Genomic DNA, 26,977 nt, shown 5'->3' with positions numbered 1-26,977 from the left:
ACTACTGTAATTGCTTGAACTCCTTAGAAATTTCACTCTCTAGTTGCTGTAAAATACTTAAGAAACTTTGACAAACAAACCGAGTGAAAAAAGTTAAGAAAGTGGCAAGTCGTTTTAGCGTTAAATAGACGAATTTTAAAATTATAACAAATATATGAAAAACCAAAATGTGTAGTTCTATTCATTGAAAATATGAATTTCATAAAAAACAAACCTTTTTCGTAGTTTAAAGGTACTTAATCTTTTATGAAAAGCTTAATTTTTGTTGCATTTTTAAGATATTTAAAGATTATTTTAATAAATACTAAATAGACTTTTAGTTTTTTTTTTAGTTTTATTTCATCTTCCTTTTGGAAATTCCTGTCACTTGGAATACTCCGATATTACAGCTATATTATACACGATTTCCTTAACTATATAGTACACACAATCGCACTCACTTACAGACCTGCATACACTCACTCTTTCGTCTTTTCTTTGTTAGCTTTTTGTTTTTTTTTTGCATAAAAAAGGTACAAAAATGATATATGCATGATATACTTAATGCAAAACTAATTAGATAATTGTTTAATGTGTCTAAAATTACACTAAAAAGAAAGAAAACGAAATCAAAAATGGTTAAGGTATTTCTCTTTGTTGAAAACCGATATACAAAATTAAGGTAGAGGTTTTCTTTGTTCGGTGTTTGACTCAAGGGGGGGCTGGTTAGTCTTACTTTAGGGCTAATTAAAACGTTTATACGATCTACGTGTGTATTACTTAAGCAAGTACGCGTCCGGATTTCAATGAACTGGAGAAGTGACTAACAAACAAAACAAAAAAAAAGGGAAGCCATTGGGGCTGGGCGACATTTACAAAGATTATTTAAGATATATGTAAGTATGATCTACTGAGATATATATGGCGCTGCCTATACATCATGAAGTACATGGAACAAAGTCTTTATATGGCCAGAACCAAAGTCAATCTGTTAATCTCTCTATACTCTATACGGAAATGGGATTAACTCGTGAGGCTCTCGATCCGGATCACTCATCCTTCTTCTTGATGCGTCTCCTGAAGGACGGAAGGCGATCCAGCAGGGCTAGCAAAATGCTCCCAGGCAAACGCTGGTGCTGGTTGATCAGATCCTCTATAGCTGTGGCTACCTAAAATCAGAAAAAAAGGAAATCAATTAGTTTGAGACATATAATATTTCTTATGAAAACAAAAGTTAAGTCAAATCGTTTAAAAAGATTGGAGATTATTAAACCGATGTAAAATCGTATTAAAATGTGTTTTCAATTGACTTTTAAGTTGTTCCAATGCATAAATTGAACATTAAAATATACATTAACCACTATCTCACCTTGATCTGCAAATCCTGCGGCGTTAGGTTCTCGTCATACGGAATGGGCTTGCCCAGGTACGTGCGGAACTTGACGGGGAATCCGCCATAGATGGGGTACACTGGAATGCGCACCTTGTTGTACAGCCGCATGAAGAAGGTGCGGAAGATGCCCACCTGGCGGAAGCCCTCCCGCAGATTCTGCGTGAAGCACGGAATGATCGGGGCCTTCGCCTCGATGGCCACCTTGGCGAATCCGACCCGATTCCGCCACAGCAGCTCATAGTAGTGGTCCCCGAACTGCGCCTCGTAGACGCCGCCTGGGGAAATGGCCAGTAGATTCCCATCCCGCAGGATGCTCACGCACGATTGCACGGTGCCGGGACTGACGTGGAATGCCTCCGAAATTGTGCCCCAGCCGGGCAACTTGAAAAGGAAGCGATCCCCGATCGTGTATATCAAACGCTCGCGCTGCAACAACATTCTCGAGTTCAGATAGTACATGTCGATGGGTATTGCTCCGTGGTAGTAGACAATCAGCGCTGGACCCTCCTGCGGCACATTCTCCAGCCCGATCACCTCGTAGCCATGGTAAATCCGGGCGTGGGCATCCCAAATGGCCGCCACAATCTTCCGGCCAACCCGCCAGAAGTTGCGATCCCCTTGCACTGCTCGCATTATCACCTGCCTGAAAATGATAATTAAAATAAAAATATTGATATTGAAATTTGCAGAATCAGAGTCACACTTGTATTCAAGTGGTTAAATGTACCTGTATACTGTATTTTCTTATTTACCATCTTTTAAAATAGATATTGGTGGGGTCTATACAAATATTTTTTTTTCAATTTCGGACCTGATCAAAAGCTAAAATTTAAGTTTAAAAAGTTCACCCAGGTTGGCTTTGCTCCCTAATTAATGGGCAACAACAATGCAAAACTGGCAGGCGCCCACTGATAATTATGTTTAAATTTAGTTGGCTGTCCGCAGGTGTTATCAGCTTAAAATGGTCGTGTCTCCTCATGCATATCAAACAACTTATAAATCAATATACACACAAACAAAGTTCGCCTTGGCAAAACTGCGTTTAGTGGGGAACTGATAACAGGGTTCATTCACAAATCTTTTGGCCCCTTGGCGACCAAAACAAAGTCGGACAGGGATGAAAAAGAATCCATTCCATCCCCTAGTTTTTTTTTTAATTTAATATACTCCGGAAAAAGGTGCTTTGAGTAATATTTATTTTAAAAAATTGTTTAATGCCCAGATCTAAAGAATACCTTCCTCATTTATTTTTGTCATTAAAATCTTCTTAAGACAATTCAAGAAGAGGAGAATTTTAAAGTATAAAATTTTCAAATGTGTACGGAAAAAATTGCATTCTAAATTTGGATCATCAAAAAAATGTATTTAAAAATTTAAGTTAACGCAATCAAAAAAAGTCGTTTAAATGTTGTATAGTTGCTATTTGTCTAAGCCTGATAATCACTATTTTGAATAATTGTTTGGATAAAAATCCTGTTATTCCGCTTTTGTAACAAAAAGAATATAAATTGTCTAGGTACTTAAACCAATAGGTCTGGTTTATCTACTTTCCACTGAGATTCTCTATCTCCCAAGGTCGCTATGCAATTTTGTTACTCTAAAAATTATAAGATAATTATCAGTCGATTAACACTACAGTGATACATTTTAAATTCATAAAAAGAACATCGTTTATGCATTGTCAAGCTTTTATATTTATAGTTGTTTCACTGCAGCGGCGTCGTTCGTTTGCCGATAAAAAAAAGATGTAAAAATATAAATGGGGAATGGGGAATGTGGGGGATCAGGTTGCGGTAGTACAGTTAATTGCATTCAATGCCCCCCTCCTCCTCCTCACGGTTCTTTTATGGACTTATAATTCCAGTGATTACGCGCGATAGCGGTTCGGGCGGGGGACTTTGGGGGCGGGGTCTTCAATGACCATGAACTGATAGGCATTAGTGAAGTATGGCAAATGACGCTATAGGAACAACAATATAATGGCAGGCACAATATCGGGCAGAAGGAATGTCTCATGGCGTGTTTTGGTTTGTGATTTTTTCAGTTCATTTCCACTGCTTATCGAACTGATTCAATTGTGTGTCGTACTTAAAAAAGGCCATGTGTGTGCTGAGAAAAACGTAACTACAGTAGTTATCGCATATATGAACTAAATATATTTTATTTTAGTTTTACTTTGTTCTTTACAAATATCATCTCAAATACATGCAATACTTTGTGACATTGTTGTTCGTGCATATGCCTTTGTACTAAATTTAGGCTTTTTATTGACTTTTCTCTAACCACAGAAGAATATACATATGCTTATAATAGATATTTAATTTATTAATCGTGACCGTTTACGTTGCAGAATCTAATCTTTTTTATATGAACATTCAATGTTTAGGTTCTTTGTTCCTTAAAAAAGTATAATAAAATGAAATCTTGTCTAAGCCATGAATTAACGTTCAACAATAAAATTGTCTAAGCAGTCGTAAAATTGGTAACTAAACAGAAGTCTAATCCAGGGGTGCGATTGAATACAAGATTGCACTCGTTATCAAAACTTAAAATAAATTCTGTAACATTGTGATTGATAAAACTTTTTTTGTTTGCAACCTGTGAACTGCAGACATCGTTAGCCATTATAGTTAAAGCCATTAGGGCTAGTGGTGGTTGTAGCTAAAAGCTTTTCAGTTAATTAGCATGGCCAACCGGTTGAGCATTAGAGAGTTAGGAATAGAAAATAAATAAAAGCACACTAGCGCAGGAGCGCCGGTATATGTACACATATAAGGTAAAAGTCGGTTGTGCCGATCACCTGCTGACCAGCTTTTGGTATTGGTGCAATGGTCAAGAGCGTAATGTTCTTCAAGGGTCAGTTTTTTCAGTGTCGGCCAACAAGCCTGTTTTCTGTCAGTTTGCTACTTGAATATCATTTTATCAATCAGACACAAAAAGCTAATTTATAATTTTGATCATAAATTTCCTGAATTAACGTTGTTCATAAAATCGAGCATTCTATGTGTTGAATTAATTAAAAAAAAAAATCAAAATAAATAAAGCTGACCACTGCGTTTTATTCCTATATAAAAATGAATACTGATATGATATGATAAATGTTGATGACTTTTCACAATTTTGTTTTGATGTCAAATCGGTATTTTAAACATTTTAATAAACACTTGTATAAATATAAATAGCTCCAATCATTACAGTGAATAGCCCATTTTTTTAAAGAGAATTTAGCACTGCCCTGACTTGTGCTGCGTATGTATTTTTACAGTGCACACCCCAGCTTTGTATTAGATTTTTGTATCGAGTGGGCACTGTATTCTTTGGCTTAGTTTTTATCTAGCTTTTTTATTGGCAACACCGGCGGGCTCTCTCTCTCCCATTTCCTCTCTTTGTCTTGCCTTTCTTTTGTGCCCTTTTAATTACAAATGGAGAGCGGGACAGAAGATGCCGGTTGGGAGGGCGCGAGCGGGACAGTTGTTGGGGTGGGTGGGAGAGCGGCCCCAAAAATGCACGATCAGCGTGAGAGAGTTCATTAACAGGAAAGAATTACACTGTAATTGTAATTACCTCCTTTGCTTTTTGGACAATCGACAATTTTCCATTTTCTCGCGTTTTTTCGCTTACCTGTGCAACTTGTAGATAAAAAGCACCAGAAATGAAATGTAGATGAGGGCCACGAAGACCAAAGGCAGCAGAAAGGTGACAATTAGCGGGGTCAAGAAACGGTATAGCCATAGCGAATAATCCAGATCGATGTAGGAGGCTAAAAGACCAAGAATAATAAGAAACCCCATGATTAATCTCAATATTTGACCAATTATCAAGCCCTAATTTGTACTACTCACACAGTAGGCTCTGCAGCGTTTTGTACAGGTTCTCCAGAAATTCCATTTTAAGTGATGTGTTTCATTTGTTATTCTTGTGCACAAAAAAAGAAAACCCACTCAAGGCACACAACAAAAAAAAAACAAAACAAATCGGTTTGGCCTGATTTTTTTACTTTCTTTGCCTCTCTTTTGCGCTTTTTGAATTCTTTCGTTCTTTCTCCTTTTTAAATGGTCATCGTATCGGATGTTAATTTTAAATCATTTATTTGTGCCGCTTTACGTGCATTTTATTTGCATGTTCCATTGTTGTTGTTATTCAAGACTATTTGTTGTGGTCTTTCTGTCAGAATGTAAACAACCGCTCCGCTCACTCGCTAAAAAGACAACCGCCGCCGTTCGCAGTCACCAACATTGTGAGCGCGCCGCGCTTTTTGGTTAATAATACTACAAAGTAGAGTTTCTTTTATTGTTGTTCCTTCATTTCATTTCGCTTTTCTGTTGCTTTTTTTCGTCGGCCCCACTTTCGTGGCACCTGGCAACGCCGGCCCAGCTGTTCGAGCCGTGAGTGCTGCCGGATCTCGGTTCTTAGCACGGGAGAACATGCCAGTGCCGATGTCTTGGCTATTTTATAGCTTTTTCTAGCCAACGCCACAGGTTATGTCAAAGAATACAATACGATTTTAAAGATATAGTCATGCAATATACGTATATATGTTCTCACTAACTCTGAGATTAAAATCGTGTTCCTAAATGAATGCCTTTAATATATTTTCAAATTATTGAAGTATGCCTTTCACTACTTTTTACATATCTTTAAGTTTAGGTAATAATAATAAAAGTTGGAATCGAGAACACACTTGTTAATATCATTATTTTATCCAACTCGGTATTCAGGAGCAAGATAAATTTAATATTTTGAGTAACCACTGATTTGCTGGTCAGCTGCTTAAAAATTCAATAGGGACAATTTAGGGTTGCTCCCTCAGCAATTCAAATATCCAATCGTTTGGGTAATCCCCCAATTAGAAAAGTGATGCCAGATGGCTTTCGAAAATCTGGCAGCACTGTAACTATCGAACAAACGTAGTCTTTTCTTCCAGCCCTAGCTTCAACGGTCATACTAAAATTCGACCAGAAATCGGGAGTCGGATCGCAATCGCATGCAATTTGTTTTGTTATTAATTTTCCAAATAATCTCGGGCTTGGTGCTGCTGCCAATTGTGATCCACTACATCTATTATATAATAAATGCGATTGCCGGCGATTTGTGCGAGCAAAAGAGAGCGCAAAGAGAGCAGCAGCTGCAAAAGGGCACCACTCCGCCTTCGCCCCCGCGACACCCCCCGCCGTCGACCACCGAACCGATTGGGTTTTCCATAAACAATTTGACAAATTCTTACCGTTCGCCAACAACAATGCAAACAAATGATGACGCCAAGTTTATTAAAAAGTGCGTATGTATAGAATTAGCGATTGTGTGCGTGGTGTTTGTTTGTTTTTAAGTGTGGGTGTACAAGTGGCAGAACAAAAGAAATAGCAAAAACACTCATCATATGTACGTCAGAAAGAGAGCCAAAATCACCTTGCTGCTGCTCTTTATTGATTTTCCATTTTGCGTTTACATTCCTTCCTTTTTCTGTTGATAGACAAATTTAACTGTTTTTATTAAGTTTACATGATTTGTTGACATTTCATTCATTAAAGCATAAGTTAAAAGACATCGAATGTAGAATTTCGGCTTCAGCACTGATGTATGCTTGTGCATATGTATTACCTCATTACGCATTGAACCGCATAATTTATGATTGATCCAACAAATTGTTCGCTCTTAATCCAAACAACCGAAAACAACAAACAAACAAACAGGAGGTGGAAAGGCGGATCCATCGAACCGCATCCCACGGATAAGGCGCTTATTGTCAACTACCAACTGGAGGCCACCGTCTTCGGCGAGCCCAACAATCCGATGATCGAGGAAAAGAAGGTAAGAATCTAGACGATTTTAACGTTGCATTGGGAGAAAAGTTCAGAAGTGTCAAACAATTACAATTAAAACGAATACTATTATTAAATGAGGGTTGAAGAGAAGTAAGAGAATTTCAATAGAAAACATTTTCCATAAAAGTCTTTGTTTATTAAAAAGAATGATAAGAATACACCTATTTTATCTTTAAGTAGAAATAGTGAATGTTATAGATGACCACATGTTTGAAAGAATTAAAGAGATGGAAATTACTACAAAATATAAAAAAAACAAGAATTATAAAGGTTATTACTTTTTTTTAACAGTATACCACTAAAAGGGTTAAGGGGGCGGGCTGGGGGCAGTAGCTGACATTGAGCGGGCCAATCGATAACGTAACAACGGGGTCGATGACGGGTCGCGCTCAAGTATCGAGTAGTGAGTAACGATACCAAAAGCGGTTGGCGGGTCTTTAACCTCAATTCACGTTTTCTGGCCTTTTTGTCGCTCGTTTTCGTGGATTGTTCACGACCATAAATAAATAGTAAGCCTTTTTTGACGTTTGTTTGCCAAAAATCTTGGCAACCGCAAAAAGTTTTTACTTTAGATCAGATTCGGTTATGTATATGTGTGTATAAATGCCCTCTGAAATGTGTTCAAACTATTTCCTCAATTTTTAAGCCATCTTGTTGAACAATTCTTGTGGTTTTGAGTATCGTTAAATAAATAAATAATCAACCATAATATGATTTGAATTAATTTTGTTTAAAAATAGTTACAATAGTACTTAAAACCATGAATGATGAGTGTGGTTTAGCTTACTTTCAGATGCATTTAGTATTGATTATATCATCAATCTATTTTTTTAAATTTAATAATATCTATTTCTTCCCCTATTTATACATGGTTGGTTTCTTATGAATTAAGTGAATTATGACCTTTATAATACCCACAAAAACAGAAATATATGAAATATAACATATTTAGTTGTTAAGCTAGGTTCTCAGGAGGTTCTTAAGGTCTGCTTAATAATTTACGCAATATAAATGTATTTAATTATATTAAATCCCCCAGCACTGTCAAAAAATCATTCGACTCCGCTCGCTAAACGCCAAAACGGATCCGGCTGCTCTGGCCCGCGAGGTAGTGGAAAAATGCGACCTTATTCACAAGTCCCAGCTGAATGACGTCGAGCAGATTATCTTCTACTTGAAGAATCGCAAGGATAATGCCAGCAATGGTGAGAAATCAGTTAAAAACGGAACTTTACTTTTTAATTCACTGATTAATTAAATACTCATCAGATATTCCGGACAACAACACTCACAGCCGGCGGTCGGCGGCGCTGCACACCTCGCACACCCGCTCCTCCGCTCGATCGCACAGCAGTGTGGCGGCCATGACCAGCAGCACCGGGAGCGGAGGAGGGTCCACAGGAACTACCAATGGTGTGTCCAATGCCCTGAGTGCTGCCACGCCCACGGCGGATGTGTCCATCAACAATATCGATGAGTATGTGGAGCTGCTGTACGAGGAGCTGTGTGAACGCATCCGGGGCTCGGCCATGATCCTACAAATGGCACGCAATCCAGATAATCTCGAAGAGCTAGAAAAGAACGGTAAGGAACAGCTAAGACTGGTATAAAACATTTTTATTGCTTTATTTGATCATTTTAGAAGCCTGCCTCAGCGCCTTGTCACGTGTTCTCCGCGAGGATTGGCGCAAATCCCTGGATCTCTCCACTAACATAATATACATCTTCTTCTGCTTCTCCACCTACACCAAGTTCCATCCACTTATCGTGCAATACAAGGTGGGGATAGTTCTTATTCTTATGATAAATTGCTAAGGCATTTTCTAATTGAAAAAAAGGAAGAAAGAAAAAGCTTTTAAACGTGATTAATTTAATGATTATCAAAACCAGATGCCATAAACTTTTTTGTTTTTGTGTATAAGAAAGAGTTATGCTTAAGAGCTCTTAAAACAAGAATATTTAAACCAGCTAATCTGTGTTTCTTTTATTTTTAGATTGGATCGCTGTGCATGGATGTGATCGACTACGAACTTCGACGCTACGAGACGATGCGGAATGAACTGGACGTTCGCAAGCAGCCCAATGGATCCTCCACTCCGCACTCGGCGAAGGCCAGCAAGGAGAAGCTGAACCGCAGCACCGACGACTTCCTGGACATCATGAACGAGGAGAAGCCCAAAGAGGTAGATTATCTATTTAATAAATATTTATCCAATAAGAAATAATCCATCATTCACTTGCAGATGGAGCCACCGCGCCGACGCATTCCGGAGCTTAAGCAGCGGCCCAAATCGGGAAACTGGAGCAGCTTCCATGGCTCCATGTCGTCGTCGCTGATCAAGAGCCAAATCTTGAACAGTAGCTACCACGAAGCACTTTGCGCCGGCGGTTCACCTGCCGGCGATCCCCCAGCTGTGCCCGCTGAACTTAAGGCCCAAAGCAACGAGTCGCTGGACAGGAACGATCCCAAGGTTAAGAAGGAGGAGATCGATCGGCTGAACAAGCAGCTAAAGATCTTCGCCAAGAAGCAGGAACAGCTGCTGCGTGTGGCCTTTTATCTGCTGCTGAACATGGCCGAGAATGTAAAGCTGGAGGAGAAGATGCGCCGCAAGCATGTTGTCAAGATGCTGGTCAAGGCGCTGGATCGCCAGAATATTGATCTCCTGATGCTCGTGAGCACGTTCCTCAAGAAGCTATCGATTGTGGGCGACAACAAGGACGAGATGGGCGCGCTAAACATCGTTGCCAAGCTGCCACGATTGTTCCAGAGCACGCACACAGATCTGGTTCAGGTCACCTTGAAGCTGGTCTTCAATCTCTCCTTCGACGGCGGACTGCGTCGCAAGATGATTTCCGCCGGCTATCTGCCCATGCTGGTGATGTTCATCAACGATGAGAAGCATCACGGCATTGCCGTGAAAATCCTCTACCATATGAGCTTGGATGACAAAGTGAAGGGGATGTTCACGCAAACAGAGTGCGTGCAAATGGCCACGGATGCCATAATCCTCAACCTTAATGTTAAAGTCGATCTGGATCTCATTGCCTTGTGCATAAATCTCTCTCTGAATCGCCGGAATGCCCAGATCATGGTGGAGGGCCAAAGGTTGCATAGCCTGATGGATCGCGCTTTCAAGTACCAGGATGCCTTGCTGATGAAGCTGCTGAGGAATCTCTCGCAGCACGAATCCCTGCAGCTGCAATTCATCGACTATGTTGGGGATCTAGCGCGCATTTTGACCATCTGCGATGACGAGGCTTTTATAGTGGAGTGCCTGGGTATTTTGGGTAACCTGGCCCTCACCGACTTGGACTACTCGCAGATCCTGCAGAACTTCCAGCTGATTCCCTGGATTAGGCAGCTCCTGGTGCCCTGCTCCCGAATGGATGATCTTGTGCTGGACACCATCGTTTACTTGGGCACCTGTGCCTGCGACGAGTTGTGTGCCCTGCTGTTCTGTCGCGCCAAAGTGGTTATATCGCTAATTGAATTGCTGAAGGCCAAGCAGGAGGATGACGAGATTGTGCTGCAGATCATATTTGTGTTTCAGCAGATCTTGCGGCACGAGAGCACCAGGGAGTACATGATCAAGGAGACGGAATCGCCAGCCTATCTGATCGATCTCATGCACGACAAAAACGAGGAGATCCGCAAGGTGTGCGACTATTGCTTGGACATAATTGCCATCAGCGACAGCGAGTGGGCCAAGCGCATCAAGGTGAGTTGGTTGTTGACGGCCAGGTTCAATATGGAATCGCTGGGTAAACCCGTTTTTTTGCACTGAATTACAATTGGCATCATTCCTTTGGCAGCTGGAGAAGTTCCGCAACCACAACTCGCAGTGGCTGTGCATGGTGGAATCGCAGCAGGATCAGGACAATGAGCAGGACTACGCCGACCAGGAGGACGAGTGCGACAACGATCTGGACACGTACCTGCGCTCCGAGTACTTGGACAACTCTGATCTCTACAACCACGACAACGCCGACAATGACAGTAACAGCAACAGCAACCATAGTAACAACAATCCGGCCAGCCCGGCCATGTCCACCTACAGCAGGCCTCTTAGCACGTAAGTTCCAGATCCAAATAGAATCGCAGTTCGAATTGAACCTATGCGTGATCGTTTCCTTCGTACAGCTACCGGCGCAGTCAGGATCTCGATGATCTGTACAACATGACCTCCAGTTCGAAGTCGCAGGGCTCCAGCGACAATAACTTCATGTTCAAGTCCAACAAATCCCTGGATGCCGACGGCCTGCACGAAGAGCTGCTGATGGCTTAAAACTGGACAGAGGGCGGTGACCCACAAACCGATCAAATTTTAATTAAGAAGCTTCTGCTGGTGCCCCCCGTGTACATGTTTAGTCACTACCTATTAATGACCTTCTGCTACGATTTATAGGATATATATACAATACTTTCACGCTTGTTAGTCAAAGACGTTAAATGATTTTAGCGACGCGGCAACTTTGTACTCAAGACATTCAATTCGAGCAACGGCGCACAGTTACAAGTCTAATTTTAGTTTGGTTACTTATTACTCATTACGTGTTTACTGATTTTTTTTTGTTATTTATTAATATTTAATTTATTGAGGCCTTGTATAAGTACGATTTACCGCTTAGCTTCTTTTTGGTTGCTCGCAATGCAATTACTGTGCAATAATCTCTCACTCAAAGTATTACGTCAAACGGTTTTAGTTATACTTGTTTAGTTTACCGATCCTTAATTTTTGGTTGTTTATAGCATACCTTACGAACGAAAGTCAAATTGTAATATTAAACGACGGGCGAAAAATGAACAGAAAGAAACCCCGAAGAATATATACAAAGCTAATGTAAATGTTCAACAAGTTTGTTTGGTTTTTTGTCTGGCATTTCAAAAAGGTGAGTTTAAATAAAATCTTTAGGCTCTGGATTTTAATATAATATTTAGCTCGTTTAACCAAGATGAACCTGCGTTTTGAAAATAATTTAAAATTATATACAATTAAACAATTTGAAATTATATTGGTTTTTTATTTTGTGTTACACAATAAGGAATATTAAGTTGCAGTTCGTTTCCGAAACATACTTATGACAGTGGCTAGACCGATCCGATAAACATGCATATATCTATGTACGTGTATATATAAATAGAAGAATATGTTCTCTAGTTCACTATATATCATGGATATCCATAAGGCGAGGCCTCCTAGCGTTCAATGTTAACCTAAAACTAGATCTCTTCTTCAGCATTGGCTTTTCTCATTGATTCCTGCTTCGGATCGCTTTGACTTTCTACGTGTAGTGTCATATACACAGATGGATTGGATTATGTCTCATCTGCCGCAGTTTAGGACTTAGACTAGGGTTTAACAAATTTTTACACAAATATCAGACAAAGATATACATATAAATATAGAAAATATCGAGTAGAAGAGTGGGATAGGTGTAATGCGTACAACAAAGCGCTAAACAAATCTACATATACAGCCACCTAAGCCCTAAACAAATATCGCTAGTCCAGATAGTCCATGGTCTTGATGAACTTCACCACGGATCCGAAGAGCGTCCAATAGAACTCGTCCTCGCCCTCGAGCTTCTTGCCCAGAAAACAGCTGATATACTCCACGGTGGACAGCAGATAGGGGGGATTGGCCTGTGGAACAAGGTAGTTTATTAATGTAGTTAATCGACTTGGAATGGTTTCCAGGGGTCACTCACCATTATCACCACGTATATAAGCACGGGCAGCAGGTCATCCGCAGCGGGCACACGACCACTGGACATTCGCAGCAGGCTCATGATGCTCGAAATGCAGCTGCATGGTTTATAATAAAGTAACATTAATAAAATATATGGAAAATCATTAAGCACACAATACTCACTTGATGATGCATTGCAGCTTCTCGCGCGGCGTCTTGTAGGCGGTCATGTGGCACAGCTGCTGCTGGGCAAACGTCCATGGAGCCTCGCCCAGATACTCCTGGGCGATGCACAATGCCGGATGGGCGGGATGCACGAACCGCTGGAGTTTTCCAATGTGAGCGGAGAGTACCTCGTCTCGCGATACATCGGCATCCTCGTTGGGGAACATCACCTGCTCGTACATCTGCTCCAGCAGCATCCTTTCGATGGCCACGCGTGCCGCATCGACCTGCCACTCGTCCTGGAGATCCGCACTGGAGCGCAGCTCTTGCAGCAGGGACTCCACGAACTCCTCGGTGAGCTCGACACGTTCATCGCTGGCTCGCAGCTGGCCAAACTCTGTTTGGAACTGCTCCAGCTTCTCCTGCTGGCGTGTCCAGGTCAGATACATCCTGACCAGAGCCTGCAACAAGCATCTCTGGCTACTACGCGCTTCGCCACGCAACCGCGCCTCCAGCTGCTCCAGTTGCTCCGACCGGAGCAGGAGCTGTTGCCTGTGTCGCATCAGGTACTGCAGGTAGCTCTGCCTTCGCTCAAGATCCCGTTGCAGTTCGGCCAGCAGCTGGCCATGTTGTGGGCGCTCCAGTTGGGCCAAACAACGCAGTGCCTCGGCCACGTGCGAGATTTGGGGTAGTCTCTGCAGGCTTATGCACTGCGCCAGCTGGATCTGCAGATAGATTTGCAGCGGTGTGGCCATCGTGGTGGTCGTGGCCGAGGTCTGCCGGAAATCGCCGCTATGCAGATCCGTCCGAGACAGCACCGTTCGGAGCTTCTGCTTTACACTGCCAAAAGCCACGCCAGGGATTTGACTGCAAAGTTTATAAATGGTTAAGATGATTAAGTAGCGGGAACCCCATTTACTCACCCTCCATTCATGTGCTTGTGCAGATGGGCAGCCGCTCCTCCGGCGCCCGCCGACCCTACTCCTCCATGGCCATTGCCCGTGGAATCCGAGTTGGTCGCCTCGCTGGAACTGCTCACCTTGCGGCGGTACTTGGCCAAGATGTCCTCGCTCGTATCACAGTAGTGGGTGCCGAAATTATCGCATCCGGCACTGGGATCGAAGCTAACGCTGCGGCTATCCGTTTGGGCATTGGAAGTGGTGGCCACCGGATTGGGCTGATTATTGGGGTTACTTTGACCCTTGGCACTTGTTCCCCGGCGATTCTTGAAGATTCCCTGCTTCAGTTTGTTGAAAATGCCAGCGCCGTGGTGCTCTCGCTCCCGATCTCGATCCCTATCCCGATCTCGCTCCCGATCCCGCTCGCGATCTCTTTCTCGATCGCGTTCTCGCTCTCTGTCCCTTTCTCGATCCCTCTCCCTGTCCCGATGATACGGCTGCTTCTCCTTGTCCGCACTGGCATCGAAACTAATGCTCTTTGGTATGGCTCCAGTGGCTTTGGTGGGTGGCTTCAAGCCCGATCCTCCAGCTGCTGCTGCTGCCGCGCCGCCAGATGCCTCCGCCTCTGGCCTCAATCCACCTGAGCCTCTTCGCTCCTCCAGCTGCAACTGCTGGGTCTGCACACACAGCAGCATCTCCTGCTTGTCATCATCAGTTTTGGGCAACATGGAGTTCAGCATAATCTCGTGATTCTCATAGTTCAAGCTCTGATGGCGCCGCATACTGCCCGCCAGGATGCCATTGCGTCGGCCATCGATGATGGCTGATCGTTGCTCTATCGAGATGCGTCGATGCTCTACATTGGGTGACGAGTTCCCAACTCCTCCGACCTGTTCATCCTGGTTGAACATATCCAGAAGCTGCTGGACCAAGCCTGGCGGCTGCTCCGATTCCCTATTTCTCGCCAGTTCTTCCTTGTCCTCGCTGCAGTCGCTGAAATCGATGAGATCCCGATGCTCCTTCTCCTGCTGCTGGTGTTTCTTCTTCTTGAGGGCCGACCTCTCCCTCTCCCTCTCTCGATGGTGATGATGATGGTCGCGATGGTGGTGCTCCCGGTGGTGATGATGGTGCTTGCCCATAGGGGGCGGCGGTTCCTCTAGGTTCAGGCTTTGATTACTAATGCTGCTCTCCGCGGAAGTTTGGCGACGCATGCAGGAGGTGCCCATGAGCGGGGTGGTCTTACGGCCGCTGGAGTCGGCTCCACTGCACTTGTACTGCTGCTGGAAGCTACTCTCGCCGCCCAGCACATGGTAGCTGGTCCGCACCGAGCTTCTGGCCAGTGAAGAAGCTCCATGGTATAGATTGGCATCATCATAGGAGTTGACTGCATCGAAGAAGGCTGAATCCTCCTGGCTTCGCTCGCTTCCATTTCCCCGATCCGGATCGGGTTCGCCATCGCCACTGCTGCCCGGCGTCTGCTCATCCTCATCGTCGTCGTCCAGGACCGCAGCCAATGGCGCCGCCGTATCCGACTTGGCCGTAATGGAAACATTATCGTCTGTATCTATTTCAGCCAACTTCTCTGAATCGCTGGCCAGGACATCAGTGCTCCAATTGCTCTCCGATCGCTGATCCGAGGCGTCCAACTGGGGCCCGTGGACGCCCGGAACTCGGCCAGCTCTGGCCAATGCCTCGACCACAAAGTTGTTATCACCCGGCAGGACGACGGCGGAGGGTATCAGGGGAGTGGAGAAATTCCTGTCCCTGTCACCGCGCTCGCTCACGGTGGCGTCCAGAGTGTTCTCCGAGTCCGAGGCCAGCACATCCGTGGACCAGGTGTCCGAAATGATGCTCACATTCTCGTCCCCCTCGAACTTTTTCAGCTCGAATTTGCAGAACTTGTCCTCGATGTCGGATCTAGCCTTGGAAAGCAGCATCTTTTGCATTTGCGGATTGGCCGCCACTCGGGCATGGACGCCATGGTGGTGGGCCAAATCCCCGCCAGCGCCATCGCCATCGGTCACTTGCGAAGACGGTGTATCCCGGCCACTGATGTTGGGTGTTCCCCTGCCCGAAACATTCGCTGAAACCATATCGGATAGGTTGTCCTCGTTTTCATGGACATCTCGCTCCTGCTGCTCCTCCAGGTCCAGCGAACTGGCCACGGAATGTGCCGCCTCACTGATGGCCTCCAGATTATCCGAGTTCCCTATCGAGGCATCATCCTGCGGTCTCCTCATGGCCTCAAGGCTGCTCACATCATCGTTGTTCGAAGACGGAGCCAAGGGAGCTGTGGTAACTACCGCTGGCAGCAGATTACTGGCATCCTGACCGATGCAGTTCATCTTCAAGACCTCCTCCTCCGTCAGGGGCTTCAGTTTACTTTTGGCTGCCGCATTATAGATGCTAAATACGAGAACGGGATCGGAGCAAACGGACATGTCCAGAGGATCATTCGTTGTCTGGATGTTGGCTCCGCAGGAACTCAAGCTGGTGTTGCTGCCGCTGTGCGAGGAACACTGCTCGAGATCTGCTCCTAATCCTCCGCTGCCATTCGACGTGTTAGCCTGGCCATTGGTAAGAGGCTCCACTGGAAGGGGAGGATTGTGGTTACTACTACTGCCACTGCTGAAACTCATGCCTTTGGCCAGCTTCATTTTGGTGGCCTTGCCCAGGCTCATCAGACTCTTGTTGCTTTTTTTGCTCTTCTCGGGACTTTCTCGGGAATCGGGCACATCCTGGGGCACTGGCGGCTGCTGCTGTTGTTGCTTCGGTATCCTGCTGAGAATCCTCTGCAATCGCTGCCTCTCCTCGACGGATATATCGTATTCCTCTCTGGCAGTTAGCAACCGAAAGAACTCCACAAGCTGCGCCAGTTCCCTCTGATTGATGGCCAATTGGGCACGCTCAAAGTCACTTTGTTGCGGCAGTATGGCCACCACATCCTCGCCCGTCTGTCCCAGCATCAGCAGGTCCATCAACTGCACCAGTTCGCTATCCTCATCGTTAAGTGCCAGTCGTTGGAGCAACCTCACAATCTGATTGAGATTGTGCCGCATCCGTTCGCTCACGTTTACATCGATGATGCCCAGGAGATCAGCACTGGCAATCGCTGGTGAAATGAAATGTGTGAATACCAAATCGGTGAGCAACTGCCGGATCTCCTGTTCCTCGTGGCGCTGCGTCTGACGAAGCTGCTGACTCAGTGTTTGGAACAGCCATCTTAGGGAACTGGGAAATAGCGCCCAACTCTGCTGAAGACTTCTCACAAACACCTGGACATGTGAGTGCAATTTTCCCAGCGTTTCTGCATGGAATCGGGCCACATTCCGCTGGTACTCCTCATCGCCCTCCCGACCAAAGCGCTTCTCCCGCTCTTTCGTCGTAAAGGTCTGCATTAGCTTGTGAGGATCCAGATCCAGCCAAATCTCGTGCTCACTTAGCACACCCATCAGCGGGGCATGCAGGGCGGCGGTCAGGAATATCCTTGCCGAGAACAGGCTCTCCACCAATCGCTGATACAGTCGGGCAAAGGAGCTGCTATTGGTCCTCAGCAAACGCCTGGGCTGTTCGCTGGTCAGCAATTGGATTTCGATCAGTTCCCGCAACAGTTTAAGCAGCAGTTCCACATCCTTGGTGTTGATGGCATTGCCATACAGACCTGTGGCTATGGTATTGATAATCTGGCCGAGTTGGTTGGCCGAAAGCAGGGATAAACGATCCGCGGTGGCCAGGGAAAGGGCCAACAAATAGGGTGTATTATACAGGTAGTTGAACAGATCCTCGTAGGCCAAGGCGTGCTGGAAACGAGGATAATAAGGACTGTAATCGTATATTTCGTAGATCACTTAAAACCCCTCCCAATCCTCACCTCATAGGGCAGCAACTGCTTGGCGTCCATGAACTGGGCACTGTCGTAGGCACTTGCTCTGCGGCAGGAGAGCAGCGGATCGTGATCCGTTCGGGCCAGGAGAAGCTCATTGAGGATCTGCCGCTGCTGGGCACACACAAAGGCCAACTACGAGAAGGTAGGAATATAAATCACTATTGTAATCAATTCTTTAGATAGCACCCATCAAAAAACCTACCTTGGTTATGGTCCCTGCGTTGGTTTCCAAGGCCCCAGTGAGTTGGGAAAAGGCCAACTGTTCCTGCTGGATGAAGAGCTGCTCCTGGCGAAGGGTGCGGGCCAGGTCCATGATTTCCAGCAGATTGCCAGCAGCTGGTGGCTCCATGGTGTAGCCGTTGCTGGCTGGAAAACGAAAGCATTTAACATTGGGTTATTATCGAAATTTAATAATGGGGAACTCCTCAATTAAATTCTTATAATTTTTTTTTTAATTTTATTTTATATCGCAGTGCTATATTTTATAGCCATTACCATAGGGTACCCAGCAAATTCTTTTAATACCTATGTACGTTTAAATTTTGCATGTAACGATACGACAAGTTAACCATCGAGTAGTCTACTTAAAATAAATGCGAATTATTTTCTATTTCTGCTTTAAACTCATTTTCTTGGATTTATTTCAGTATAGAACAATAGTTCAATCGTTTATCAATTTCCGTAAATATACAATGCCTTTATATAAATCCAGAAATTTCCAGAAACTAAAATATTCTCTGAACTGCATTTGATATGCCCCAATTAAATAATGTATTTATTCATTTTTCAATTAAATCAAATATAAGTTTAAATTTAGGGAGAATCGGGTTCCGCGTGTATCAATCAATCTTCTCTGTCATTTGAACTGCGAATTCAGCTTATTTTTTATTCTCAGTTGCAATCATTTTCCCATCCGTTTTTCCCATTTCCACTGCCTTCAATACTGCGCATTGGCGCAATTTAAATTGCTTTGCATTATTTATGGGAATGTATGACATTTGATATCAGTTTGTTACTGGTCTCAAATAGATCCCAAGCCGTCAGCTAGTTTAATGGCTGGGCGCCAGTTAATTGATGAACATAAATATTTAACACTTAATGGATGGCAATGGGGATTTAAAGCCAAATTGATTTTAAAATAGGCGAAAGCTCCCAAATCGTTTGAATGCGAAATGCATTAGTATGTTTATTTTGAAATTTTTGTAGAATTCGGTCTATATTACCTTTTTTACTTTAATTGTTTTTATTAAATGTTTAAGCGTTTAGAGTCATACAACTATTTGTGAAAAGCGATTAAAGTCACTACTAAGTGGATGAGATGGGTGTGCTAAAATCGTGATTAATTCATTTAGGTGTGGTTTCGAACTTCTTTGTACTTAATTCTCTGAAAGTCCCTATAGCCTGACCTTATTTCCCATTGTTTGCACCTATGACGTCTGAAAACGTATGGGAAATCGTATCACGAGCTCAGCTCTAATTGGGATCACTCGAATACAGTTCATATTGGCTAACAAGAAATATTTGAAATGTCCCTTTCGCTTTATTTAACATAACAATTTTAGTCAGATATGTATTTGAAAATCTGTTACAACACATTTCCCATGTTCAATTTATCAAAAAAATATCCCAATTGTTTTTCAAATAAAAGTGTATTTGTTGTTTAAATATAAATAGTGCTTTGTCAAGAGAGAACCCTCGGTTATATAAAAGTTTAAACAAGTGATGTCACAACTTTACATTAAAAACTCTCGAATTTTAGTTAACAGTTTGGAGCGAGCACTGTAGTTCTTTATAACCGATCTTCACTGCTTGTATGTGCAAAAGAGCAATTCAAAACCGTCCAAAAATCTTTAGATGTTCGCTGTTGAAATGGGTTAAATGTGGCACGGAAAATGGTTTTGTTTGTAATCACGGTTTCGATTTCAGTGCCTCGGCTTTTGTTTTTAGGCCTTGGTCAAGGGCAGACGTCAATTACGAAGCCAATGCCCTGTCACTCGATCCTCCATCCCGCTCCCACGACTCCCCCAAAGAGAGGAGACAGCAACAAATATTTGCGCCTCAATTAACGGCTATTTGTTGTGCAGGTACAGTGACGGTCAAAATAATAGTTTGCCAGAAACCAAACAAATGCGGGGACAATGTTGTAATGGGCACAGTAAGTTTAAGGGGAAAAACCACAAACACTTTAATATAGCGCAATACAAATAAATAAAAAAAACCAATGACTAATATAATATGAAATCATTTTGGTTTTCTGTATAAAAAACATTTTTCCTTGAAATGATATAGCAAAAGAACTAAAAACAATGTTTTTTTAAACATTGTATGCGAAAAAAGCCACCTGGAGTGCGCTCAATCAAATATTAAAGCTCAACAAGAATGCCAAGTAAGCCAACTAATTATAAAACTTTAAAAGTTACTGAGAAAAGAGCCAGCTGAAAACTTTTTAGCACCATTATTTTGACGTCAGCTGTTGCATTTAGTTAGTAAGATTGTCTATGAGCAATTCTATTTGCTTTTAATTTTATCTTATCGATAAGTGTGTGAAAGTCTTTGGGCTTCTTTTAAGATAAACAATAGGTTGGGAATATTGTTTATTGACGGTGACTGTTTTTGGATATGTAGTGAACAAATAAAAACAGTGAGGAATGTGCAAAAAGAAAAACAAAACAAATCTGATTTGTTGCGCTCATTACACTCACACAAACACAGTGGAAATTGGGGGGTGGATTTGCAGTTGTGTGGGTGCTTTAATAGTTTAGTTTATTTCGTTATTTGTTGTGCCAAGCACTCGAAATAAAGGGAGAATTGCACAAAAAACAAAGCACAATATAAACAAGTAACAAAAATGAAAAGTAAAACCAAAGCGTAGGTCCGTTATGTGGGCGCTAATTGCGGGAGTATGTGTGTGCGAGCAAGATGGAGCTAACAATAAGCGAAGGTTAAAATGTTGTTGGTGTTGTTGTTGCTCCTTCTTCTCTCCTCCACATCTTTCTTCTCTCGCCTTCTTTTGCCACCCCACTTTTTGTTGTTGTGTTTTTATGAATGAAAGTCTTGGTTTTTGAACAATTTGTTAAGTGTTACACACTTACGCACAGACACACACACACACACAGCACTTTTGCGCATTCACTTCTACTATTTAATTGTTTATCCTTTTTTTTCGCAATTTTTACTTACTCCTGCGCCTGTGCTAAGAGCTTAACTTAAATTAAAGTGCATAAACAAACGGAACGGGAAAATAAATAAATTATCACACGGGCAAAACACACACACGCGTCTCCAAAAAGGAAAACAACAAAAACAATTAACTGCTATCGGTTTGGGCCAAGACTATCGATAGTCGGCACTCGATATGCGTGCGGGCCGTTGGCCAACACTGGTTTAGAGTGTCATAGCTAAGGTCACAGCTGTTCAGTAATTTAATTTTAAAACAAATTTCCAGAAACTTGCGTTGTAAAAGAGAAATTTAAAAGTTTTAAAGTAATTAATTGGCATATTTAAGATGCCCAAGGTGCGCCGTAGTCGTAAACCTCCGCCAGATGGCTGGGAACTAATAGAACCCACACTCGAGGAACTGGAGCAAAAAATGCGCGAGGGTAAAACAAGCGTGGCTTCTCTTGAAAAACATATTTAACTATTGAATATATTTGTTTTTTGAACAGCCGAAACGGAACCGCATGAGGGCAAACGCATTACGGAATCACTGTGGCCCATTTTCAAGATCCACCACCAGAAGACGCGCTATATATACGATCTGTTCTATCGCCGTAAGGCCATTAGCCGGGAACTGTACGACTATTGTCTAAAGGAGAAGATTGCCGATGGCAATCTGATTGCCAAGTGGAAGAAATCGGGATACGAGAACCTCTGCTGCCTGCGCTGCATCCAGACGAGGGACACCAACTTCGGGACGAACTGCATCTGCCGCGTGCCCAAATCCAAGCTGGAGGAGGGTCGCATCGTCGAGTGCGTCCACTGCGGATGTCGCGGCTGTTCTGGATAGATCCCATATAGACCATGTACATGATCTATGATACACCACCATCCTCACATAGCTCAGTAGGTTCCATTCTAGATTCCGCCTGGTTTCTCCATAGTATGTAAATACCTTTTAATACAAGCCACAAATATATTTAAAAACATGCAAAACATTTGTAAGCCGCTGCAATAAAACAATTGTGTAAATGACAAGGCGCCAAAACTAAATGCTGTTAAATATCACAAGAGACTCCACATATTAAGGGGTTTATAAGGATCAGTTAACAATCTTTTTTTTTACAAATAATTATTCAAAAATAAAAATTTGTAGTATATTTATAATGAAAATTGTACTTCATTCCTGCTTATAAATGTTGTAAATTATCGCAAATCCTTGACGAACAGTCGATAATAATTAATAGACTATTTGTTTGGGAATATAGTATCTTGTTTAGGGATATCTACAAGTACACAACTTTATATAACATTTTCAATAGAATTTCAAGGGAATATAGCATTTGAAAAAATTCCATTTCTTCTACAAATATTTGTACGTAAATTTATAAATGTGAATTATCTCGCATATATTTTAAGTTCACTAGAGTAAATATAAGATTTTTTAATCCTAGCTTAGAAAAATTCGAATCGTTAAGAGAAGTTAATAAAACAGCTTTGCCACATAAACTGATATGTATAAATTATTCCGATGAGTATCCAAAAGCAATTTCTTTACTTAAATTCAAGTACAAAAAAACATTTTTATTTAATGGGTTTAATAAAACTAGGTTCTTGAAAGCAAAGTAATACAAATAATTGGATTTATTTCGACCAACAGAATAGAATAGTAAAATAAGCAATTGAAATTTATACGTCCTCCTAATGCTTTTTTTTGCAGTTTCCCTTTAACCGATATCTACTATACATATATTTTAATTTAATGCCTTGGACAATTTATTGCTGCGCTGACATAATTCAAACTCAATGTCGTTTGGGATGTGGGATGCGGCGGAGTCTCCTTCATGTGCGTGTATTTATGGTCGCTGGCTCCTCGATTTAAAATACTCTTGCTGAGGGTACAACACTTTTTGTTGGTCATGGCTATAAAATATTTAAAATATATTTGTTATATATATAAATAGCTAAAGATATCTACGAACAATTAAAATTTTCCAGCTCAGATAAGATATTGACAAACATCAAGGGTATTTAAAACTTCGGTATACCAAATTAGCCATGCCTTGTTCTATTTTATTTCACTCTCCTCGAGCTGGAAAATTGTCAGGCTTCAAGTGCTCCTGCGGGGTTTTGGACGAAATAGTGGGGGTCGGTCAACTGGGATTTGGTCGAAAATGATTATAAATGGTTTTTTAATTATACTTGTCTGCATATTTTCTCATTTGCCACCCAAACGCAGCGGCGTCGATTTTATTGTTCACATTGAAAATGGATAATGGTGAATGGAAAATGGGAAAAATTGAAAATTATTGTCCTTCTGCCGATGACAGCTTGCCCCCATCTGGCTGAATGAGAGATTTCGAATTAAAACTGCTTTCGGCCACTAAAAATACTCAATTGTTTTGCCAATTATCCAGCGGAGTTATTTAAGCGATTTATGTAATTCGAGTGGCACATTTGGGGTCAAATAAAATATGGTGTGGCATATGGCGTTTTGACCATCGAAGTTAATAATAAAAATGGGTTAAATGGAAACGAAGTTGGCGACTGAAAGGGATGAAACTTTTTACGAACTTTCGTAATATATTTCCAATCCTCTTAGCAGATGGCACTTGGAAATTTGGTTTATCAAAAAGTGTGACTAATATTTTAAAGTGAATATTTTTTACCAAAAATAGTTTAAATAGGAAAGTTTGGTTGAGTTTTATCAAAAATTATATAATAAATCTGTAATTTCGGGGAATTCCATTTAAGTAATATATGTATACATTGGAAATTTCTTAAGCAAAAATTTAAGTAATTAATTATTTGTTTACAAACATTTTTAAATTCTTCTTTAAATGGTTAGTGGGCATAATTCACAGATTTAACCCTTTTATGCCTTTTTAACAGGTCGCTGAACCTCTGATGGGTGTTAAATTAATTATTGCACTAGCTGCGGTCTGATTTATGGGTTAATCCTAATACCCACTCCCATCGCCTGCAACAAGCCGCAACTTGTTTTGGTCCCTATCGAAATTGACCCCTTAATATTGGTTACCTGATTGGGAAAACCGCGCCCAGATGTATTTTAGCCGCAGTAGGAAAATAACAACTATTGCAGGTAGAACGCCAATAGATTGGCCCTTATCTCATAACGCCGGCTGATCCCCCAGTTGAACGGATGTATATTTGCTACAGCAGGTTGATTTTCCACAAGTTCCCAACATTTGTTGACATTTCAGGTCAGATAAGCCAAATCAGTGAGGTTGGTGATAAAACCCCAGCTGAACTTAACCTTGGGATTATTATGGGTTTCAAACACTGGATGGGCATAATAAAAGGGTATTTACATTCAAGTATTTGCATTCGTGTTGTCTTTTCCTTTAACAAATCTATTGTCACAAGCATTATTGTATTGTAGTATAACTTAAACTTAAGTCACTTTCATGAACAGTCTAAATATTTATTTTCGTACAATTGTTTAATCCAATTTTGTTGCAAAGAAGAATGTGTTAGTTATTTATGAATATATTGTATATATTATTAATAAAAAGTTTAAATGACATATTTTTATAGAAATACACAATTATACATTCCTATTATGTTGCAAAGTATATTCATATTCATATTGTTTATGAATATTTTAAAATAGCCAAATATATTATTATTAGTTTAGTACCATTAAATTTAAATTTGAGAGGGAATGTATTTACTTTGTAGAAACTTAAGAACTTATTGAGACACTGTTTCATGTCTAATAAAAAAAATTTTCCTACTGATGTAATGATCCTAAAATGTAACCATTTTACTAGAGCCATTTAAATGCTAGGTACTTTATCAGTTAATACCATTGAACCATGGTGAATCCCAATCATCTGGGTGAATCATTTTGGTCACACTTGATCTTCGTTTTGAACTTTGGTCCCATCATCAGGTAGGTGGAGAGGTATGTTTCCATATTTCCCCTCTAATCCCTTTGTTTACATGTCTGCGATGCGTCGGCCAATCCGAAAACAGGTAGGCGGTGCCCCGAAAATCGACACAAACAAGATCATAAAACCCACTGACCATTCATGAAGGTAGAACGGCGGATAACCCATCATCCATTGGGGGTGGTGCTACCTAGTAATATTACCTGCTAGATGGTATAAAATAGGGCTGACCATTGGGATAGGGCATCATTAGCATTTGAAAGTTCGTCGAGAGCAGACACACATCATCATCATCATCAGCATATCGCAATGGAACGGAGTCATCTTTACTTGCCCACTCTGAGCTACGCGGCCATGGGTCACGTATACGCACCGTATATCGGAAGCACTTCGCCCGCCTCAACATCATCGTCATCATCGAAGCCGGAACAGATCGAGGAGCTGGTGTCCCAGCAGCTGCACCATCTGAAGATGCACTACGCCGACGAGGAGCAGCGCTACGTGGACCAGATGCTGCTGGAGAATCCCATTGTGGTGGAGCGTCGAGCACCGCCGCCGTTGAAATCGGAGATTGTCGTGGATCAGGGCTCGAATTCGGGATCCGGTTCGGGGTCGGATGTCAAGGAGGCCAAGGATGCACAGCGTCAGCGGGCGGAGTCGTGCCGCAAGTCCCGCTACAACAACAAGATCAAGAAGGCCAAGCTGCGCTTCCGGCACAAGTTCGTCAGCGGCCAGCTGAAGAAGAGCGCCGTGATGCTGGACACGATGCGGGATGTGATCGCGCAGGCGGAGCGGCAGCTGCTCGACCGGGGATTCCCCGCCGCCGCCCTCGAGCGGATGCGCACCACCTTCGGCCTGGAAATGGAGCACTGACCATCATAATCACCATTACACTACATCGAACACATACAAATCCGAAGCACCGGAATAGGAACGGATCCCTGACTAGTCCAGCATTAGCCACACCACTTTTTTTTCTTGTTGACTATATTTAGTTACTTTAGTTACTCTAAGCATATTATTAAATTTTTAAATAAACACTATGAAATATTTTGGAAAATCACGGAGTTCTCATTTTTTTTTCATAATTCTAGCAAAATATTCAAATCATAATTTCGACTTACAGAAAAACAAATCCTAGACAGGGAAAAAAGATAATACTGAAACCATTTCTATCAATTTTTATTCGGCTATAAGATCCATTCCATTAATTGTATCTTAAATTCTTACAAAAAGTAAGTACATTTCGTTGTCTTTTCATAAAACTGCACCTGGTTAAAAATATGTAGCATTTGGGAGTACAACTTAGTTTTTTAGCGAAGCTCGTGGAAAAACTCTGAGATTATTAAATAAACATGAGAACTCGTTAACTCAACAAGAATTTGGAATATTTGAAGGGCACTCTGGGAATATTTATCCTGCATTTAACGCTTGGCCAGTCTCGAGGATTTCTTGCCCTGCCGAAGGTAATCCCATCGAAATTGGGCCAATGCAATGCACCCATTTCGACTTGGTTAAGTTCAGTTCATTTGATCCAACATGATTGCACTTTGCTTCCCCCGTTTCACGTTATTTTCGTTTCTTCCTCGCTTGCGAACAATTTGCGTTGCCAAAAGCAGCAAATGCGATGGAAGTAATGGCCTTAAAAGGGGTGTGGTAAGAGATTGTGGCTAAATTTAGTGGGGCTACCAAAAAGGGATACTTCTGGCTGGGTATTAACTTTAAGAGACCACGAATCACACAGCTATTTGAAAATAATATATATTTTTAACTACCCAAAAAAAACACAAAGTAACTCTATTTAAATGCATCTGTGCCTTAAAAAATAAATCTTTTGGCCATTGTATAAATGGGTGAGACTAGAAAATTCGCATACATATTTGTATTCTGTTATATAAATTTTTAAAATATAATTGGTTGCCTTTTGAAGGTATCTTCTAGTCGTTGGCTATTTGTGGATTAATTTTTTTAATAGCAGAACATCGGGGAAAAATGCAGAAAGAAAATAAAACGAATGTAAAAACGAAAGTATGAAACGCCTTCCGCCACAATGGCCAATCGAATTTCAAGCTG

General features: G+C 42.0%; 5 protein-coding genes across 6 annotated transcripts; 3 read left to right on the top strand and 2 right to left on the bottom strand.

The window, feature by feature from the left end:
* Positions 1-324: 324 nt before the first annotated feature.
* On the bottom strand, positions 325-5,738 carry LOC108050031 (transmembrane protein 68). Its single transcript, XM_017131513.2, has 4 exons — positions 5,215-5,738; positions 4,994-5,132; positions 1,349-2,015; positions 325-1,148 (listed from the first exon to the last, which is right to left on the bottom strand). Exons 1-4 carry the CDS (start codon positions 5,258-5,260, stop codon positions 1,029-1,031), a joined length of 972 nt encoding a protein of 323 aa, XP_016987002.1. The 5' UTR covers positions 5,261-5,738; the 3' UTR covers positions 325-1,028.
* Positions 5,739-6,304: 566 nt separating this feature from the next.
* Positions 6,305-12,047, top strand: LOC108050000 (kinesin-associated protein 3). Of its 2 annotated transcripts, XM_017131477.1 has the most exons (9): positions 6,305-6,646; positions 7,063-7,180; positions 8,234-8,399; positions 8,464-8,778; positions 8,837-8,973; positions 9,189-9,377; positions 9,438-10,913; positions 11,008-11,267; positions 11,336-12,047. In XM_017131477.1, the coding sequence occupies exons 1-9, from the start codon at positions 6,357-6,359 to the stop codon at positions 11,478-11,480; spliced, it is 3,096 nt and encodes a 1,031-aa protein (XP_016986966.1). In that variant the 5' UTR covers positions 6,305-6,356; the 3' UTR covers positions 11,481-12,047. The 2 variants fall into 2 exon arrangements, with proteins under 2 accessions (XP_016986966.1, XP_016986967.1); XM_017131478.1 differs by lacking the exons at positions 6,305-6,646; positions 7,063-7,180 and adding an exon at positions 7,644-7,703.
* Positions 12,048-12,195: 148 nt separating this feature from the next.
* On the bottom strand, positions 12,196-21,122 carry LOC108049999 (receptor-mediated endocytosis protein 6 homolog). Its single transcript, XM_017131476.1, has 7 exons — positions 21,015-21,122; positions 18,037-18,200; positions 17,820-17,966; positions 13,973-17,748; positions 13,068-13,916; positions 12,904-13,000; positions 12,196-12,838 (listed from the first exon to the last, which is right to left on the bottom strand). Exons 2-7 carry the CDS (start codon positions 18,181-18,183, stop codon positions 12,698-12,700), a joined length of 5,157 nt encoding a protein of 1,718 aa, XP_016986965.1. The 5' UTR covers positions 18,184-18,200; positions 21,015-21,122; the 3' UTR covers positions 12,196-12,697.
* An 86-nt stretch (positions 21,123-21,208) lies between these two features.
* Positions 21,209-22,499, top strand: LOC108049951 (protein BUD31 homolog). Its single transcript, XM_017131358.1, has 2 exons — positions 21,209-21,433; positions 21,500-22,499. Exons 1-2 carry the CDS (start codon positions 21,340-21,342, stop codon positions 21,838-21,840), a joined length of 435 nt encoding a protein of 144 aa, XP_016986847.1. The 5' UTR covers positions 21,209-21,339; the 3' UTR covers positions 21,841-22,499.
* A 2,636-nt stretch (positions 22,500-25,135) lies between these two features.
* Positions 25,136-25,964, top strand: LOC108049967 (protein sisterless A). The gene has a single exon (XM_017131396.1). The coding sequence runs from the start codon at positions 25,214-25,216 to the stop codon at positions 25,775-25,777; it is 564 nt and encodes a 187-aa protein (XP_016986885.1). The 5' UTR covers positions 25,136-25,213; the 3' UTR covers positions 25,778-25,964.
* The last annotated feature ends 1,013 nt before the right edge of the window (positions 25,965-26,977 follow it).

Source organism: Drosophila rhopaloa, unplaced genomic scaffold, assembly GCF_018152115.1.
Source record: "Drosophila rhopaloa isolate 14029-0021.01 unplaced genomic scaffold, ASM1815211v1 contig_3, whole genome shotgun sequence".
NCBI classification, from domain to species: Eukaryota; Metazoa; Arthropoda; class Insecta; order Diptera; family Drosophilidae; genus Drosophila; species Drosophila rhopaloa.
The sequence above is the reverse complement of the archived record's forward strand: the minus strand, read 5'-3'. Positions and strand labels throughout refer to the sequence as shown.